Here is a 17,774-nt window from a genome sequence, read left to right as displayed (position 1 = left end):
GCCTTCTGCCCTTTGACTGCTAATTTTGAACCTTTGCTTTTTTGTCAGAATATTACCAGTCAAATAAAAAATGTCAAATTAAATTGGATAGGCTCACTTATGCAAAAATTGTATTATGCTGTTCATGTCATTAAATGTGAGTGGTTTGATTTTCTGAAGAATTCTTAGCAACAGGGTCCTTGCTCACTGGAGGAGTTGACAGATGGGAGGCCATCATATTTTTAATCTTTCCTAATAGATCTGTGATATGCCATAGAATTTGGGCGTGTCACATAATTTATCTGTAGGAATCAGTCTCTGTAGCTATACAGGTAGGTCAAGAGAATGTGTGCAATTCACCTAATAATAAAAAGAGCTCTTTATGCCATGGTGATGTCCTTAATTATGTTGATTTTTAAACATTGATAGACGTGGGAGGAATTATGAAAAGTGATTGTTGATGTTGAATTTGCTTAAAAGTTATGAAGAAATCCATATTTCCTCCTTAAAAGGAAAGATGCATTAAACCAGGTACAGTAAAAGGGCACATAGTTAATTGTAAATATAGAAAAATTTGTCCTTAACAGAAATATGAAACTTCCAATCATAAAATGTTTATGGCATGCTGAAGTTCCCTAACCTCTCCCACAAATCCTCAAAATGTCCTGTTTTTTTTTAAAGGAATGTTAACTTTGGATTTCTGTTCGGGGGCATCAGAGTGATTGTTACTATTTGCTTGTCAAATCTTAACACACATGGGTCCAACTATTTTTTTGGGTGCTGGAAGCTAGGACAAGTGCTGAAAGCCCAAATCCTGTGTTAATCATGTTCTCCCTAACCAGAAGTGGGAACTCTACTACACAGTTATATCAGTTTGCATCATGTTATAATGCCTTTGCCACACAGTATAACTAGATATAGCACCATGCAATGCCATGAATTGAGAATGAGAGACTATCTCCAGGGGAGAAAATAAACATCTGAGAGGAAAACAAAAGCAAGGGGTTCAAAGCTGGTGAGACTGGCTTTCCCATTTGAACTGTAGCTATAATGCCTGAAGTACTTCCATTTTGGAAAACAGAAATACATACCATGTTCATGTCAATGCCATTGGTGTATGTCCATGCATGCTGGAAATATTCTTCAAGCCGTTGCCTCAGAGGGTTGGGGATTTGGTGAAAGCGAATGAACTCTTTTACTCGAAGCATCTGCATGTGGTACCTGGCAGTTCCCGAGTATAGTCTTTGGATAATTGCAGATACATTTCCAAAAATGCTTGCATACATTAGTGCTGGATTGGATAAAAAACAAAGTTATAGGGGAAGACTGCACTTGGGCATTTTTATATCTTGTCAGAATCTCAAGTTTGTAGATTTTTTTATGATCTCAATCCAGTTGTAAAGATTTATCACTGGCCAATGGGGGAAAAAAATTAAGTGAAGCCAATATTATAAATTTTATAAATTTGATAATAAACCTGGAGAGGAAAAGTCTCCAAATTCACCATGGATTCTGAATTAGAATATAAACTCAGATTGTTTACATTATCAACCTATGATCTGGAATATTGACTACAGAGATAAAATGCCTTTAAAATAAACATTTTCTTTGTAATGTAATAAGGATATATGTCACAGAGTTACCACAGATATGTTTTCTGGAGCTGGATTAAAATGTTTATTTTTAACCTGTGACATCTCTGCCTCTCAGACTCAAACCTAACCTTTTAATATTAAAAATCTATTATAAATCTCAAGATTATTTTGAATACTTTGGTTTTGCTAAGGAATGATACATTGTTTTAAGGAACTCATACTTTCCTTATTTATTTGTATATGATTCTTAACCTATTAAAATTCAGTTTTACAGTATTTTGACATGAGAAACATATCTCAGGCTTGAGTATGAGGACATCATTTTATTTTTGTAGAAAAAAATAGAATATACATTTCCCTTTTGTCTGTGAGAAGAAAGAACTGCAATGAGAACCCTTGCTATACATTCCAGTACTTATGTAGAATAAGTGTTTTCCGGGCTAAATCTTTGTGATTTAACATAAGTTCTTTGAGTATCTTCTCTTTCCTTTTATGTTTGTATTGCTTCCAATAATCCTAAAACAGTGCTATATTCTATACAGAAAGTCAAATCATGATACATGGACCGTATTCTATCTCTGGGCATGTGTCAGAACCGTAGAGAGAGGGTAGCATATGTTTAAGGCACTGGGCCTGCAATATCCTGAGCACGTGGTAAAAAATGACCACAGTGTTTGATTCAATTGTATTCAACAAACACATTCCCCACCCGCCCCCCACCAGCACAACACACTTTACAGACCTTTACTTCTATAAACCCCTTGATCGTTTTTCAAGTAGATTTTGACCAAATTCGGGTTAAGCATTTTAAAACAACTTATCTTCTTGGTCATTTGCTTAATTTTCCAACTGATCTTTGTCTCTTGGTTCATATGGCCTTGTATACCATAGATACCTCAAGTCAGAGAATGCCATAGAGAAAGAAGTGACCCTTTGTTTTTATCTATTTAGAGATGAAAGTTGGGGAGATCTGTAGTGAGCCTGACCTGGGATGTGTGAAGGACAGTAATTCTCAGTAAGGTAGACAAGCTGTTTAGATTGGACCTTCCAAAGATAAAGACTTGTGCCTAATTTGAGTAAAAGAGTAGTTGATTAAGAAGAGAGTTAGCAATACTTGCCTGAAACTGATTCCTGTGATCCAAGGAGACTCCTGTGAAAAATGCATTTTACTCTTCCTAACTGTAGTGTCAGAAATATTTATGCATGCTGTTGTGTCTCCAAAGTATCTATCATTTTCTCAGGTAGCACACATTAAGTTCATTTGATTTAATCAGGGGGACATAATCAATGCCAGTTATTTTTTTTTTAATTTTTTTAATGTTTTTATTTATTTTTGAGACAGAGAGAGACAGAGCATGAGCAGGGGAGGGGCAGAAAGAGAGGGAGACACAGAATCTGAAGCAGGCTCCGGGCTCTGAGCTGTCAGCACAGAGCCCAACGCAGGGCTCAAACTCAAGGACTGTAAGATCATGACCTGAGCTGAAGTCGGACGCTTAACCAGGTGAATCACGCAGGTGCCCCTCAATGCCAGTTATTTTATTTAAAGCACATAACTACTTGGAGGCGGGTCAGGGAAAGCATTCTTAATTTGTTTGTAATACATACTATGGTTTCATTTCTACACTGTGGCTTTATCTCCATACTGCTATGAAAATGAACCAAAACATTAGTCTGGGTCACAGACAGGTATTTCCATTCATTGACAAAATGGCAAAATCTAGATTAAAAGCATGTAGTTTAATATATGAATAACATGTATTTCTCTTAGGCAATTCTATGTGGTGGCTTTTTAAGTTGTAATGAAGGCACAAATTATTTTTTCTGATTTTTTTTTCAGGAGCAACTGGAGCCGTAAGCAAGAAAGAAGCACAACATAGTTATATTCTTTATACATTATTCAGTTAATGCTTAACAATTGGCATACGAGTCAAAAGTAAGATGGCAAATATGAATCAAAATATGAGTCAAAAGCAAGATGGTAGACTATATAAAGGCATTTCTCTCTTCAACTCAATATTTTATTTAGCTTTCCTCAATAGATAGTTGCAATTTCACCAGATGGTTTGTTTTAGGCTTGGATATTATAGAAACAAAACAGGTGTATCTTAAAACTGCCTTCAGCACACCACACCTAAAATCTGATATGCTAACCAAATGGATGTATTTAGTAGGCCATTAAACATTAGCTGAAATGTACCGATAGAGCAAATACACGTTTTCTACCTAATACACAAACTTTTAAAAAGTTTAACCTAAAAAATTAGATGTTATCGGTGTGTAATTTACATACAATAAATTAAATAGGTGTTAATGGCACAGATCAATTAATTTTTACCAATGTATACGCTGCTATAAACACAATCAAGATACAGAACATTCCATCACCCCAAAAGATTCCCCAGTGTTCGTTGGCTGCCTGCATACTCACTTCAGAACCTAGACAACCACTAAGTTCCAATGTATGTCATTAAAGATTAGTTTGCATTTCCTAGGTTTTCATATAAATGGAGTCATGATGTATACATTCATTTGTGTTGACTTCTTTTGTTCAGCATGTTTTTGAAATTAATCCTGTTGCTGTATAAATCATTAAAATGTTCTTTTCTTTTTTTTTTTAATCACTGTGCAGTATCCATCCAATGGCTCTACCAGTTCAGTTCATCTCTTCTGTTGACAGAAAGCTCATTGTTTCATTTTTGGTTACTATGAGTAAAACTGCTGCGAACATTTGTGTACAAGTCTTTGTATGGGCATATACTTCCATTTCCCTTTCAAACACCTAGGAGTGGAATTGTGTGGTATGTTTAACTTTATAAGAAACCACGCGACTGTTTCTCAAACCTGTGTCAATTTATACTCCTTCCAGCAATATGTGACAGTATCAGTTGTTCCCAAACCAACAGTTGGTATTGCCAGTCTTTCATTTTAACCTTGTAGTGGCCATGTAATACCTCATTAGAGTTTTCATTTGCATTTCCTGATGACTAATGACATCTTTTCCTGCACTTATTGCCCATTAATTTATCTTCTTTTGTGAAATGTGTTTAAATCTTTTGCTACTTTTTAAATTGAGTTGTCCTTTATTACAGAGTTGTAAGAATTCTTGATATATTCCAGATACAAGTCTTTTTTTTTTTAGGTCTGAGTATTGAGAGTATTTTCTTCTAGTCTATCATTTGTTCCTTTTCTTAATAGTGTCCTTGGAAAAGCTGAGGTACCAATTTTGATGAAATACAATTTATCAAATTTTATTGTATGGCTCAGGCTTTTTGTTTCAGTTTTGGTAATTTGTTTCACTATGGAGCTTTTCTATCACATCTAAATTGTCATATTTATTATTATAAAGTATTTCATAATCTTATTTTATTATTCTTTTAATATCTTTATAATGGATAGTAAGATCTTTTCTTTCATATAAGACATGTTAACTTATGTCTTCTCTCTTACCAGTCTAAGAGGTTTAACAATTTTATTGATCTTTTAAAGAGCCAGAATATACTACCATTAATTTTCTCTAATGTATGATTTCTATTTTATTAACTTTTGCTCTTATCTCTGATATTTCTTCTACTTATATGTTTAATTTGCTTGTCTTAAAATAGAAGCTTAGATCCTTGATTTTTAGATCTTAAGACAGAAGCTTAGATCTTTGATTTTTAGATCTTTTTTTTTTAAAAATATAAACACTTAAGGGGTGCCTGGGAGACTCAGTCAGTTGAACGTCTGATTCTTGATTTCAGCACAAGTCATGATCTCATAGTCGTGTTATCGATTAAGCCCCACATTGGGCTCAGCACAGAGAGTGGAGACTGCTTGGGATTCTCTCTCTCTCCCTCTCTCTGCCATTCCCCCAACTTATGCTCTGTCTCTAAATAAATAAATAAATAAACTTAAAAAAAATAAAAACACTTAAAGGTACACATTTCTGTCTGAGCACTGTTTTAGCTGTCTCTTACACATTTTGATACATTTTATTTTCTGGTTCCCTCCCCCATTTTCAGGGAATCCACATACACATTTGTTAAAGTGCTTGGTATTGTCTACCAGTTTCATCATTTCTGTCAATTCTGGCTCTGAGCTTCATTTGTTTGTTTTATTAAGATATGATTGACATATAGCATTATATTAGTTTCAGAAGTACAAAGTAATGATTTGATATTTGTATACAGTGAGAAATGATCACCAAAATAAGTCTACTTAATATCCATCACCACAGTGACGAGAACTTTTAAGATCTACTTTTTTAGGGGCACTTGATGGCTCAGTCGGTTAAGCATCCAACTTCTGGTTTAGGCTCAGGTCATGATCTCACAGCTTCGTGGGTTAGAGCCCCACATCAGGCTCTGTGTTGACAGCACAGAGCCTGCTTATGATTCATTCTCTCTCTCTCTCTCTCTCCATCTGTCTTTGCCCCTCCCCCCCTTTTTCTCAAAATAAATAAATAAACATTAAAAAGTAGCCTAAATTTTTTTTTGGTAGTTTAGGGGTGCCTGGGTGGCTCAGTCGGTTAGGTGTCCAACTTTGGCTCAGGTCATGATCTCGCGGGTTGTGAGTTCGAGCCCATGTCCGGCTCTCTGCTGACAGCTCAGAGCCTGGAGCCTGCTTCTGATTCTGTCTCCCTATCTCTCTGCTCCCCGCCCCCCCAGCCCTGTTCACGCTCTGTCTCTCCCCCTCTCTCAAAAATAAATAAACATTAAAAAAATTTTTTTGGAAGTTTATAAATGTTAGTTTAAAAAAATAAAAAAAAAGATCTACTCTTCTAGCAAGTTTCAAATGTACAATATAGTATTATTAACTATAGTCACCATGCTGTACATTACATCCCTATTTGTTTATTTATTTATTTTTTATTTATTTTAATAACCAGAAATTTGTACCTTTGATTCCTTTCACCCATTTTACCTACTCCTCACCCCAGTCTCTGGTAACCACCAATCTATTCTCTGGATCCATAAGCTTGTTTTTTTGTTGTTGTTGTTGTTGTGGTGGTGGTGGTGGTTGTGGTTGTATCTTACTCTACTCAGTTAACTAAAGTGTTTTCTCTTTTCCTAAAATATGAAAATTGTCTGAAGAAACCAAGTATTCTTCTTAAGGAATCAATAGAAGTAGCTTAGTGCTATATTTAAGAAGGAAGGTAGGAAAGAAAGGAAAAAGGTAGGAAGAAAGGAAGGAAGGTAAAAAGACTGCCAACAACCCTGATTTAGGGATTAGAGATTGGGTATAGGCCAAATAAAGAACTGGGTTTTCTTTAATTTAAGATAATTCACAGGATAAATAGTAGTATGTATTTAACAATCCTCACAAGTGATGGGTATTCCCTAAGTGGTGAGCAGGTTAAACTTCAGTGCATTTGAAAAATTCCTTCTTGCAAATTCTAAGTTTCAACATACAGGTTCTGTTTTCTTTACGAAAAGTATATATATTTTTTTCTATACAGATGTTTAAGTAATTAGGAACAGACTTTTAAAAATTTTGTTTGCTACCTGTTTCACTAAGATTGATAATCTCTGTAAAGTATTTACTGGCAGTTGTAATCACAGAGTGGGTGGGACTGTGCTTGTTCCGAGAGATTTAGTCTCTCTGGAATGAATTTTTCCATTTTTCCCAGTAGGTCCCTCTTCATGTCCTTCTGGGTACAAGATTACGTCTGTGTTTGTAGTACAGACTTAGCCTGCATCTGTAGAATATGTTGGGTTATTTGAATATAATACAATTTGCCTATAGCAATCCTAGCATAATAAAAATACTAAGACATACATATGAAAAGTAAATTTGAAATACATTGAACAATAAACTGGGTGAATTGATTTAAGTTTCATAATAAAGGTTATCTAAGTATATTTCGTTAGTTAATGTGTTAACATTTAAAAAGCAACTCTGGATCTGTTTTCATATTTGTATACAATCTAAGGATGATGCCCTTTTTTAAGCATTCAAAATCCATTATGCTTTTGTCAATTGCTGTTTGGTATCAGCAAGGTTATCTTTAGTGACTCCGCAGTATGATTTTTAAGAAAAATTATACATATTTTTTAATGCGGTTTTTTTTTGCTTCTTATTCCAAAAAAATATACCTCATTAATGACACTGATGTCATCATCCTATTACAAGGTAAAGAGCAATAACTGAAATTTGGCCTGATGTCATAGGAAAAGGCATTTTTAGTCAGTAAGTGGTGAAGAATATATATGTTTGTGTATATATGTGTATAAATGCAGATACATAAGAAACATTTCTATTATTTCTATATATTTTATATAGAAATATATATTCTATATAGATAGAAATATATATATTTTATATAGAAATATATATTCTATTACTATTACATTACTAGATAGAAATGTATATATATATATATGTATATGTATATACATACACATATATATATATGTGTGTATATATATATATATATATATATATATATATATATATATATACATTTCTATCTATCTAGAATATAATGTAAACTAGTCTTTCCCATTGTAATCTGACCTCAGCTTAAAATAGAAAATAACCATTGGTAACAAATTACAGACACTTTTACAGCAGTAAAAGTGAACTGCAAGTCTCAGTTCCTGGATCCCAAGATCCATGCCACTCCAGTTTTCAGTTTTTGGTTTTCTGAAGTCCCGAAAGTCCTTCGGTGTCTCCCTTTCACAGAATCAGTTTTGATAGAATATAGTACCCATATATGTAATCCCATTATCTCTACAGTTTTCTATAATTTTTTCTTTGCCTTATTCTTAATGTTCTAGAGATATCAATTTTGTGATATTATCTCATCCTAATAGATAACAAAAGAGAAATCTACTTACAGCCAATCAACATGACACAGATTGAAAAGATTTTCTCCGAATTGGTGTTAGGAGACACATTCCCGAATCCTACACTGGTTAAGCTGCTGAAGGTAAAATAAAGTGCTGTGACGTATTTGTCTTTAATGGATGGTCCAGAACTTGAGTCACTGTCATTGTAACGTTTCCCAATTTGTTGTCCTAAGGAATCCAACCATCCGATTTTGTCTGTCAAGTAGGGCCTTTCTACATTCCCAATTGCATACCAAATGCAAGCCAGCCAGTGAGCAATCAAGGCAAATATGCACATTAAGAGCATTAGAACAGCAGCGCCATATTCTGAATAGCGATCAAGCTTCCGGGCCACTCTCACCAGACGAAGGAGTCGAGCTGTCTTCAAAAGACCAATTAATGTTGTTGTCTGTGGAAACAAATGTGTATGGTCAGAAACAGTTGGCAAACAACTCAGTGTATGTTCCTGTGAAGCAAAGTAGGTAGAAACAGGTCAAAACAAGATGGTAGCATTGAAGATAAATGCATATTTGAATGAAGTATTAAGGTTAGTTTTTGTTTGTTTTAACTTTGTCTGCTTTGGAAAATACTTTGAAAGTGTGTGGTACATTCATATCTTGGCATGCAAGACCCATGGGACAGACACTCCATCTGTCTAGCTTTATGCTCTAACCAAGTGCCTTGGAGATAACGAATAGTCAGTAAATCATTCATTCACCAAGAAACATCCCATGTGTTACTGGTGTGCCTAGCAAGTGCCTACACACTGGGATTATAGCGTTGAGCAAACAGATGTGATCACTTTTATAATAGAAAGATATTTATTTACTAGACAAAATGCTGTCTCTAGTGAGGAGAAATGAGGTCCACTGTCTCGAGGGGAGAAACAGATTTTTTTTTTTTAACATTTATTTATTTTTGAGACAGAGAGAGACAGAGCATGAACGGGGGAGGGTCAGAGAGAGAGGGAGACACAGAATCTGAAACAGGCTCCAGGCTCTGAGCAGTCAGCACAGAGCCCGATGCGGGGCTCGAACCCACAAGCTGTGAGATCGTGACCTGAGCCGAAGTCGGACGCTTAACCGACTGAGCCACCCAGGCGCCACGAAACAGATGTTTTTTAAAGAAATGAACAATAGGATTGTTTAAAGAGTAAAAAAAAATGTGACAACAATAATAAGACAAAGTGGTATGATAGAGGGTATTTGAGGGTATGAGTCAGGATGGAGACTGCTTTGGAAAGAAAGGCCAAAGAAGAACTTGCTGAGGAACTGATACTAGAATTGAGAGAAACCTGCATAATGAGAAGAACCAGGCAAGCAGATAATTGGGAAACTTATCGGATGATTGCATGCATGTCTTAGACACTATATTTAAATTCATTTTTCCTTCCCAAATGTGTTAAATTGATAAATTGTTTCTTGAAGTCCCAATGATATTACGTATTTTTCTTTGGGGTGTGATATGTGTAATTAATTGTATGATTATTACTGACCAGGTATCTAATGATAGGACACTTCTATATAATAACAGGATACTTCACTGGTTGTTTGGATTTGAAATCTGATAAGTACAAATTACAAGTTCATTTCTTAGGTTTCCTAAATAATGTCAGCTATAAGTACTATATAATTCACAGGGCATATAATTATTCCATAGTTACATGGTGTTTACCAATCAATTATTGAGTCATTTTATGTGTTCATTGTTGGTGTTTATTTTGCAAAGTACATCCAACCGCATTAGGAATACTTATATTTTAATTAAAGAAATAGCACATGGAAGAACTATCACCCTCTATCCATATTGATTTGGTGGAAAAAAAAGCACTAAATATTAAGAAAAATAGTTTCATCAGAATTCTATAAGTGTTATAGTTTCTTTTTTCTTTTTCTTCAGAGTGGTCACTAAGAGGAGGGGAGATCCCTTGGTCTCCTCCAAATTCTTTTTAAGTTTATATTGGAACCTTCTAGAAGTGAGAGGAGCTTGTGTAGTTGGGATGTGCTTATTACATTTGGGCTCTGGTCTTTGTTCATTATGGGATGTGTGAAGAAGTGAGTCTTCTCTGCTCCCAATGTTGAATTATTGTTTTTCAAGGTGGAATAAAGAAAATAGCATTTTTTTCTTCACAAATGTAAGAGTATATCTCTTCTCAACAAATAAAGGGAGAGTCTAAGTTATTATTAAGTAGTTCTCTGGAAGAAAAAACTTTCCATCATTTGAATTATTAACATTTTAGATGATCAGTTTTTTTTCAAATTTCGTTGGTTCTTTGTTTCAAGTTTTTGTTTAAACTCTATTTAGTTAACATATAGTATAATATTGGTTTCAGGAGTAGAATTTAGTGATTCGTCACTTCTATGTAACACCCAGGGCTCATCACAAGTGTCCTCCTTAATACATCACCCATTTAGCCCATCCCACACCCACCTTCACTCCATCAACCCTCAGTTTGTTCCCTATAGTTAAGAGTCTCTTATGGTTTGCCTCCTTCTGTCTCTTTTTTTTTACATTCTTTCCCCTATGTTCATGGGTTTTGTTTCTTAAATTCCACATATAACTGAAATCATATGGTATTTGTCCTTCTTTGACTTACTTAGCATAATACACTCTAGCTCCATCCACATTGTTGCAAATTGCAAGACTTATTCTTTTGATGGCTGAGTAATATTCCATTGTATATTTCATGGAATATATATTCCATTATATATCTATATCTAAATCTATATGTATATGTATATGTATATGTATATGTATATGTATGTGTATGTGTATATGTATATCTATATCTTTACCCAGTCATAGTCAATAGACATTTGGGCTCTTTTCCTAATTTGGCTATTGTTGATAATGCTGCTATAAACATCAGGGTGCATGTGCCTTTTTGAATCAGTATTTTTGTATCCTTTGGTATAAATACCTAGTAGTTCAATTTCTGGGTCATAGGGTAATTCTATTTTTAAATTTTTGAAGAACCTCCATACTGTTTTCCAGAGTGGCTGCACCAGTTTGCATTCCTACCAACAGTGCACGAGGGTTCCCCTTTCTCCACATCCTTGCCAGCATCTCTCATTTCCTGTGTTACTAATTTTAGCCATTCTGACAGGTGTGAGGCAGTATCTCTGAAGTTGTGATTTGTATTTCCCTAATGATGAGTGATGTAGAGCATCTTTTCATGTGTCTGTTTTAGCTGATCAGTTACACATTGGGACTTTGGAACAAACAAATGGGTGTATGAATTCTGTATCCATACCCATCTATCATCTTGGAGAAGTTGTTTACTTCATCTCTAGACCTCAAATTTTTCATCTGTAAATGAGCATAATAATGCCTCCTCATAGGTTTGTAGGTAATGCCCAGTAAATAGTAGCTTTTTGTTCTTATTTAAATATCTCATAAGCTTTAGTTTCTATCAGTAAGTGGGAACATTATATTGTAAAATGGATGGATACACACATTTTCCAAATGCATTACTTTGATATCTAGAATTCCAAATGGAGGATTTTCCAACACTGGCCTTGGCATCCTCAGGAAATGGTGGGAATTTTAAAGACAAAAACATCATCTACATGCACTGATTGCTTGGATTTAGTAGCAGGAATCACTGGTCCAACGTGTCTCTTTTTACACTTCACAGCTTGTTTGTGTGTTTATATTTCCTCCATGCTCTGTTAGCTATTTACTTGTGTTGAGAAATCAGAAATATTGAAAATTATTGCTTAAAACTTCTCTTCTTTGGAAGAAAAATTTTCTCTCAACCTCAAAATAAGTGAAATATAATGAAAATTCTCTAAGGTATTTGGTTAATGAAGTGAAATGCTTCAAAACAAATGAGATGTTTTAATAACATATTGTGATAATAAGTACTAATGACTCTTCTGGCTGCCAAGATAGTAAAGCAAAAATGATGTTATATAATCCATCTGCTGTGTGGGCCAGCTCCCTCCTTTTTCTCTCCCTTCAAAGAAACATCTGATGTTTCTTCTAGGATTATATCAAAATAAGGCAAAACCTAAATGACAGTAAGTTCTCTAAGCAGATAAGTGAATATAATTTATATAATAACACACAAATGACATCTTTTCTGGACAAAAAAAAAAGCTTAACAAATATGGTACACGATGAAGTCTCAAACCAACTGACATGATACTAAATGACTGCAAGGGTAGAGAGAGGGAGATGGGGAGAGAAGGAGGGAAGGAGAGAGAGAGAGAGAAAAGAAGAGGGAGAGAAAAGAGGGAGAAATTTCTAAGCAGTTGTTTTATCTTTCAGTTGCTTCTGAGGATGAATGAAAATGGACTTCAACAGTCAAAGCCATTCTCTTGTGATTCCATAAGATGTACCCAAGCATAACTACATATGTTGTTTGGCAATGTAACAAATGACTTGATCTTATTTGTATTGTTATCAAGATGCTGCTAACACACCTGGGCTTTCTTCCTTAGCTACTGTTGTGTACAGCCTATCTTGTAGATAGATGACACGAGACTGCAATAACACTTTTCTTCTTCTTTAAATTTCTCTTTAAAGATTTAAAGGGTTTTTCCCATTTTACACAAAGGAAAAACGACTGCAGCAAAATCTCAGAGAGCACAGACTAAAGAATGATCAGTTTCCTCTTGCTGATTTGTTGGTGACTCTTTGTCCCTTTGTTTACTTCAATGTACTATCTCCGTCTTATGCACAAATGAAAAATGAGACCCACAACTACCTTATAGCTGTGTTAACATCAGAACATGGCTGAGGGGAATGTTTTTGGCATACATGTTTCTCTGACCATATATCTAATTTCATGTAATACTCAGCCATACTATGAAAATTTATTTTGTGTTTTTTTTTCCAATTTTTGAAAATAGAAATAAATCCATCCTTACGCTTATCGCAACAATTAAAAAAACAGTAGAGGTACAAAGAATCTTAGGTATTATTTTTTAACTTTCCACTGGTATCAGAAAAAATATTGTCTGCTTTTTGCTACTTTGGGTAGACTAACCAAGCATAAGAGCTCACAAGAGGTATGTGTGATTATGCACTACAAAGATATCATGACAATAAATAAGATGGAGAAAGAGGTGAGCGACTTGGCAGTAGATGGAAGCAAGGTACTTTGTTTTTTGGTCATGCCCATGAATTGCAGCAAAGGAGACATAATGAACTCTAATAAGTCATGTCTCTGCCTCATCAGTACCTATGCCACTTCAGAACTCCTTTCACTGTGATTGAATGGTATTTCAAACTCTTTTTGCCTGAATGCCACAGTAAAGAAAGTGTACTTGTTTAAGACTTGTATTTTTAATGTATTTTGTCAGAACTTTTTAAATGTAAAATGATTTTTCCCCTGGAATTTCAAATTATTGACATTTTTGGGTGGCTGAAGCATATCATCCAATTTAAATTTTTTTAAAGACCTACCCACATCCATAGTTTATTAAAGTCCTGGATACTTTCTTATACTGAGGTAGAAGTTAGTCTCCGTTATTATGGATGACTTTCTTAATGAAACTTTATTTAAAAATATATCCTCTAAGCAATTGAAATTTTGTAAACACGTTAGATACCAGACCCAGACTCAAGATATTTTCAAATGGTTCAGGCAATAATCTCTCTCAGTGTAAGTGGGATTCATTTTAAAGCCCTGAAATTAGAATAGGGGATTTCTTGCTAGTGTCCAGCAATTCTCTACTCAAGAATAAATTTGGCTACAGTCAAACTGGGAAAGCCTCCTCAATACGAGAAAGTCTTATGCTCAATAATTTTTCAAAATAATTCTGCCTTTTTTAAGTGAGCACTTTCAAGAATCTTATGTGTAAAATACTTTATTTCAGAGGCTTACTCTTCACAACTTTCGCCTGTAGTCAGCGGACAGAATTATTCTTTTATAAATGAGGAAATATAAGTATGTGATCTTCAGTGTTGTCTACAGGACTGAAAGAATGAATCATCGTTGAAAATCTCTACTTAATCCATCATTCCGTTCTGTTTGTCAAGAAATATTTGGGTTCAAGTGGAGAAATGGGAACACTTAGTGAGTAATACATTTCATAACTCTGCATTCCTGTTTTGCTTTAGATTTCATTTCAATTCCCTCCTAAGCCCTGGTACTTGTATACACCATTCCATGAATTACTTATCCAATAAAACCCAGTAATATTGAAACTAGTTTCAAGTTCCTTCAGCTTGAGCCACATTTTTTCAATATTTCTAAGGACACATTCACTAATACAATAAAAAAAGCGCCATATTTGCATATGTAAAAAACCTTAAGGAAATCACCTAGCTTATCCTTTTCTTATTCGTACCAAAACTTCACAAATCCCTGCACAAACTGTGGCTTTCAAACAGAAGGTTTTACAACCTGTCTGGGACAGTCACTCCAATATTTAACAACCTTTACTGTCAAGATGCTTTTATGCTTATTTTGTTTATAATTAACATTCTATTTTTGCTGCAGTTGGAACTCACTTTCCCTTTCTTTGGTTACAATAACATGGAAAACTGGTCATCAAGTGATTTTAAAACAGTAGTAAGAAATGTTACAATGAGGGGCGCCTGGGTGGCTCAGTCGGTTAAGCGGCCGACTTCAGCTCAGGTCATGATCTCGTGGTCCGTGAGTTCGAGCCCCGTGTCGGGCTCTGTGCTGACAGCTCAGAGCCTGGAGCCTGCTTTGGATTCTGTGTCTCCCTCTCTCTGAATCCTCCCCCGTTCATGCTCTGTCTCTCTCTGTCTCAAAAATAAATAAACGTTAAAAAAAAAATGTTACAATGAATAAAAAATTATGGATGTTGTATTTTTAAAAATGGAAATTTGACTTGTTTTGAGAAATATATAACCAAAAATTGAAACTTATATCATCTCTAGCAAATTATAGACAATAGATGACATATACACGATGAATAAATGATCAAATTAGTGCAAAATATATTTTTTGATGGAATGTTCTTATCTTTCCTTGGTTCAAAAATTACTGCACTGGGGATCCTGTGTCTCTCACTTGTCCTGCCACAAATTTCGGCAGGCATGACCGACAGCCTCAAATACATGCCAATGAAGACATCTGCCTTAACTCCCAAAGAACTATCTAAAGAGAGATGCAGTCACTTTATGTATAGAAATATATTATGTATACAGGTCTTCAAAATGTATTTTTTATTTAAATTTGAACATGAGTGTGTCTAATGTTTTAGCAATTCACTTCTAACAAACTAATGGTAACTACTGTAGAAATCAGGTTCAGAAAGAATGCTGACAAGATGATCAGAATTGCTATACAGATACTTCCTGAGTTTTTCCTTGTATCCATTCTATGATGCATCTAACAGACTAATGAAGCAAACATACCAATGTGAATAGAAACTCCTCTTTTCTATTAAAATTTCCCCCAAAGAGCACTGTAAATACTTAGGTTTCAAACACCTTGCCTGCATTCAGGATTCATGAAAAATAACAGTAAAGTGGGAATGGAGAGAGGTTGACAAAGCAAGTGATGAATCAAAAGAACACCAATTTTCAGGACAGGAAGAGGTTAATGCAGTGTGTAGCTAAAGAGAGAGCTCTAGATTCTAACAGTTGATCTATCTGAAACTAAGATTTGCCACAGATAAGCAAAATATGGGAACACTTGAGGCAGATAATGAAAAGTTGACTTTTTGGAGACTGAGCTGATAGTGTTATTCTCTTGCATCAGTGATATTGGGATCATTTTCTATGGATGGCATCATACTTGACGATGTAAAAATTAAGAAATAGAGAATCCCTTCCTTCCTGGGTCCGACTGGATGGCACTGACATCAGGAAGATATTAAGGACACAGGAAAACCAAGTTATTGTTAGTATTCCTTTCTTAAACATTTTTTTAACATTTAAAAAGATTAAATGGTTGTTTTGAAAAAGTGAGCAATTCTGCTCATGTATCTGCTTCAGTAAAAATGTACATGTCAAACTGTCCTCAGCATTGCTAGCATGTATGTATTATAGCTAAAATAATATAGATCCAAAATTTGTAAAGGTTTCCTTCTTCAGAGTTGAATGTAAATGAAACTGAAGTGTCACGGTCGCTTACCACTTAGAGAAATTGGCAAGGAAGACATTAATGTTTAATTGGCATTGACAAAATTGTTTTCTCTAAGGTTATCCAAGATGCTGTGATGCATAGAAAACAACATTTTAATAATTCAGCTAGAATTAAGCAATTACAAAATCATGACTGTTCTTATATTTAGTTTTAAAACACTCCTTCAGTTGATTATTTATGTCTTCATTTCGTAGAAATGTTCACCTATGAGCACATGAAAGCCCTCTCCTGGACTTCCTCTTTGTCCCAGATAAGGCCACCAGTTCTTGGATATCTAAACAGCAGAATCATTCCTGCCATTTTTAAAAATGCAGGTTTCAAGGCTTTACTTTAGACCTACCAAATATGAATCTACAAACTTTTTTATAAGACCCACACAGAAATCAGTGCATGGTCCTGATGGACAAACACTGATCTAAACCAATCTTTACCATGATTTCATCTAATTTATGTATAATTTAATGGATCTCAGTTCTTTTTCTTATATTCACATATATATCTTCTAGATGCTCATGGAGTCCTTGACTTGCCTAAATGCCATCTGTATTCAGATGACTGATAGGCATCTCAAACTTCACATGGTTCAAACAGGAATTTCTACCCCATAACGCACCTTCTTCCCCCCAGGCTTTTCCCATTTGGATACATAAGTGGCTACCTATAAAAGTCGCTTACGTAGTCTCCATCCTCCAAAATATTTCAAACAAGAAGAAACAACAAAATCTTTGAACCATCATTAATTCTGCTTTTTTTTCTTACTCCAGCAATATTTAGTCCATCAACAAGCCCTAACAGCTCTCTTCTACCATTTTCCAAATGTATTTACATCTCTTCACCTCTACTGCCACCATGTGGTGCAAACCCTTGTTGTTTTGTCCCTGCTACATTATAGCAAAAGCTCTAATATCATTCCTCTGCTTCTACCCTGACTAAACTTTCTGCAGACATCCACCATGAGGTCTTTAAAACTGTCCATTATATCATATTATTCTAACTCAGAAGGCTCCACTGCAGCCAGAATAAATACCAAATGTCACTGCTCCTTGTGATTTGGTCCCTGTCTGCATTCTCATATCTTAGCACTCAATGGTTCAGCCTAGCTGCCACTGGCCTTGTTTCTATTCTAATACACCAAGCTTGTTCCCCAGTTCATTTTCACTAGTGTTTTCTTCTGCTTGAAATGCTCTGCATGTGTTTTCACGAGGCTTGTTTCTTTGGATCAAGTCTCAACTCCGCAAAGGTCTTTCCTAATTTCCCCATCCAAATTAGCTACCCACTGAAGTCGCACTGCACTACATGGCTATTTTCTTGTCAGTTCAC

General features: G+C 35.0%; 1 protein-coding gene across 3 annotated transcripts in view; it reads right to left on the bottom strand.

Moving 5' to 3' along the window:
* Window positions 1-17,774, bottom strand: part of KCNH7 (potassium voltage-gated channel subfamily H member 7) — a 477,468-nt gene that overhangs the window by 48,507 nt on the left and 411,187 nt on the right. For all 3 annotated transcript variants that reach the window (XM_060621108.3, XM_060621109.3, XM_060621110.3), the window contains 2 exons: window positions 8,393-8,792; window positions 1,071-1,270 (listed from right to left, as the gene is read on the bottom strand). In XM_060621108.3, coding sequence (XP_060477091.1) covers window positions 1,071-1,270; window positions 8,393-8,792 — 600 coding nt within the window. The remainder of the gene's footprint in view (window positions 1-1,070; window positions 1,271-8,392; window positions 8,793-17,774) is intronic.

This window comes from Panthera onca, chromosome C1 (genome assembly GCF_046562875.1).
Source record: "Panthera onca isolate mPanOnc1 chromosome C1, mPanOnc1 haplotype 2, whole genome shotgun sequence".
Lineage (NCBI taxonomy): Eukaryota > Metazoa > Chordata > Mammalia > Carnivora > Felidae > Panthera > Panthera onca.
The sequence above is the reverse complement of the archived record's forward strand: the minus strand, read 5'-3'. Positions and strand labels throughout refer to the sequence as shown.